This window comes from Branchiostoma floridae, chromosome 1 (assembly GCF_000003815.2).
Source record: "Branchiostoma floridae strain S238N-H82 chromosome 1, Bfl_VNyyK, whole genome shotgun sequence".
NCBI lineage: Eukaryota > Metazoa > Chordata > Leptocardii > Amphioxiformes > Branchiostomatidae > Branchiostoma > Branchiostoma floridae.
In genome coordinates this window covers 14,091,041-14,094,150 of record NC_049979.1, presented here as the reverse complement: position 1 = coordinate 14,094,150, position 3,110 = coordinate 14,091,041, and the positions used below count along the sequence as shown (strand labels likewise).

Genomic DNA, 3,110 nt, shown 5'->3' with positions numbered 1-3,110 from the left:
TTAACTTTCATATTCCCAGCATCTACCAACGTACCAAATATCAATCCATTCAGAGGTTTCATGCTGACTAATGTACTAGTATGCAGACAGCGGCGAAACATCCAGTAAAACGATGACAATGTTTTTCATTGAGATGACAGTACATCTGCCTTTCACTGAGGTAATCAACTTGAACCACAGGTGTCAGTCATGTTTAGCCTGGGTACCATCCGATTTCTACTGGGGCTTACAGTCTTCTTACACTCGCTTCCCTAAAAAATATATAAGGAGCCCCGGTAGAAATCGGATGGTACCCAGGCTAAGTAATGTTAATTTGGCAAGGAAAAAGAGACAAACATGAATATTGCATAGTACTGAGCCCAAATATCACATCTGATTTATGAATGACAAAACATTTATCTCAACCTTTCCAATTGTAGCAGCCACTTATATATGTAATTCAACATATTGACTTATGGACTGTTTGTCTCTATCTCTGTACAGCAGCACCTCCTGCTGGTTGTATGTGGAATTGCATGTGAATCCAACATCTTCACACCTTGCCCCAGTCATTTAGGATGGAAATTGCTATGTTAATATATCTTATGGAATACCAAGGACGTTACATCAGCTGATGTAACGTCCTTGGGAATACCAAGTAACAGAAAACCTGAATGACCTTTTAACACATAATTTAAGTGGACTTTGGAGAAATCCTTGACTATAGCAATATGTATATCATACCTAAGCAGTGGCTACACACATCCAGTAGATGATTTACCAGTAAATCAGTTCTGCCCGTTTGTGTAAAATCTGGTGCCTTAGAAGACAGTTTTGGGAAACCATCAAATTAATCTGTGGTCACCTGAGCCAAAATTCAAGCTACTATCACAATGGCCCAGTCAATCATTTCATTTAGACATGAGAACTATGAAACCTTCAGTATCCTACTCAGTCACGAATGACATTGAAGAAAAAGGACCACAACCCACATCTCTAGAAAACAGTGATCATTTATTTCTCACTCTTTTCAAAGACAACAAGTATAACTTGTCCCATGATCAATACTGCTAATCCTCCTGTACTGCCACACTTCATTTGCCACTAGCCTGTTGCAGACTGTCCTGTCAACTTTCTCCTGTATGTACAAACCTCCAAAACAAGATCATCTGAACGTTTCTGTTATATATACAGAAAACAACTAGGTATAGTGAGATATGTTAAGTAGGTTATTATTCCACAGTTGGGAGACAAACCTTGTTTTACACATTTAAATTAAGAAAAATGATGTCAAAGAAATTTTTCAGAGGTGAACTGAAACTTGCCAGTGCGTTCATGCAACCATAATGCATGGCTACGAGCTGATAGGCTTCACAGCTATCAAGTAATCTCATTCATTACAAGCTCACTCTTCATTTCACATTGCAACACACACTGCATTTCAAAGTTGAGTTGGAGTTAACTGGAATGTAAATCCACGATGTACATACTGCATAATGACGACAATGGTTGGTGGACTAGCTCTTGTTTACAAGATATTACACGTTCTCATGATTTTATTGCAAATTATTGTCAAACTTGTCATGATTTTGCAGGACAAAGTGCAGGTATGTATGTAGGATTCAAGGACTAAAAAAATCACTTAATGCCTTTTTTCCAGATACCAGTAGATGGTGTGGAAACACTTCTTGATCATTCTTCAATTGTACAATATTTTGGACAAAATACTGCTGTCATATTTAAGGATTAGGTACACAAAAAATTAGTCGAAAGCACCACCACCTTGCCTTAGTTTCTGATTACATCAGGACCCTACACTGCCCCTTATGCAACCTCCCGGGACATGTGCTACACACACGCTAGAGCTAGGTTTCGATTCTTTAGGGTTACATAGGCTATGCGTAGGTTAATGATAAGTCACTTGGTACATGGATTATCTTTCATTCCATGATATAGAATTCTAATGCAGAAAACTATACATAATGCAGTAAAACAAATCCAAGAAATGCTGTTAGCAAAAAAGCACACTACAAGAGGTATTTCCAATTACCTCCATACATACCATATATTTTGAAAACAAAGGGATTTTGTTACTAAACTGACATGGTTTGAAATGGTATATATACATAGGACATTTTGTATGCCCATCCATTATGAGAAGTACAGTTCTACATTTAAGTGAGATCTTTGTTACTTGCACATGATAATGCTAGCATTCATTTCAAAATTGATGCTTTCCCTACATTTTTGTGACACCACATAGCATCTATTAGACTCACAAGAAACAATACTTCACAGTATTGTATTTCTGGCAGAGTTGAATTCTATGCACCATCTGACTAATAATGATGATGAATTCTACAAGAGAAGCATCATTTTCAAAATAAATGCTATTCAAGTTGACAGCTTATGGCAGGCCTACGAAAAGGAAACAATGCCACTTAGTCAAACCGGACCTTCTCTTTGATCAGTTTGATGCCCTTCTTATTATGTTTGCGGTGCTTCTTCCTAGGGAAGATCTCATCCATATCATCCTCTATACTCCAGTCTTCCTCCTCCTCAGAGGCATGGTCCTCCTCCTGAGATGGGGCCTTTGGTCCATTGTCTCCCAACAGCTTGACATACTCATCCCACTCTTCCTCCAACAGCTCCTCAGGAGACTTCTCTAGAAGGTCGTCCTTCTTGGAGGGACCTGAGACACCAAAGAGAGCAGACATCGGAGTTACAGCACACAGAAGGTTCTTAACAAGCTGAGACAAGGGAAGATTACCTGCCCTTTCCCAAGATTCCTGGCATTTAGCCATTCTGGCTGTTTTAAGAAGAAGTACTTCAAACATGCCAACAGGTATTTGTTACATGCAATGGAGCTGGAATTAGGATCACATTCAATTCTGAGGCCTGTCAAAACAACAATCAGAGGACAAACTATGTAACTGTAACTGGGTGCGGAGCTACATTAACAATGTTGTCTGGATCACATGACAAATTGCATGAAGATCGATTTCAATAATTGCAATTTCAATTGTCTAGAGACAAAATTTATTGTCTGATTAAGCAATGGGAAACCTCAAACTATCATGACATGATGTTGCAACCTGATATTTTACATTGCAGAGAGCAGAGTATGAAGT

General features: G+C 38.6%; 1 protein-coding gene across 1 annotated transcript in view; it reads right to left on the bottom strand.

Annotated features, from left to right (window-relative positions):
• Nucleotides 1-974: 974 nt before the first annotated feature.
• Nucleotides 975-3,110, bottom strand: part of LOC118415767 (follistatin-related protein 1-like) — a gene marked incomplete in the record, with an annotated part of 20,581 nt that continues 18,445 nt past the window's right edge. The window contains 1 exon segment of the mRNA XM_035820575.1: nucleotides 975-2,671. Coding sequence (XP_035676468.1) covers nucleotides 2,421-2,671 — 251 coding nt within the window.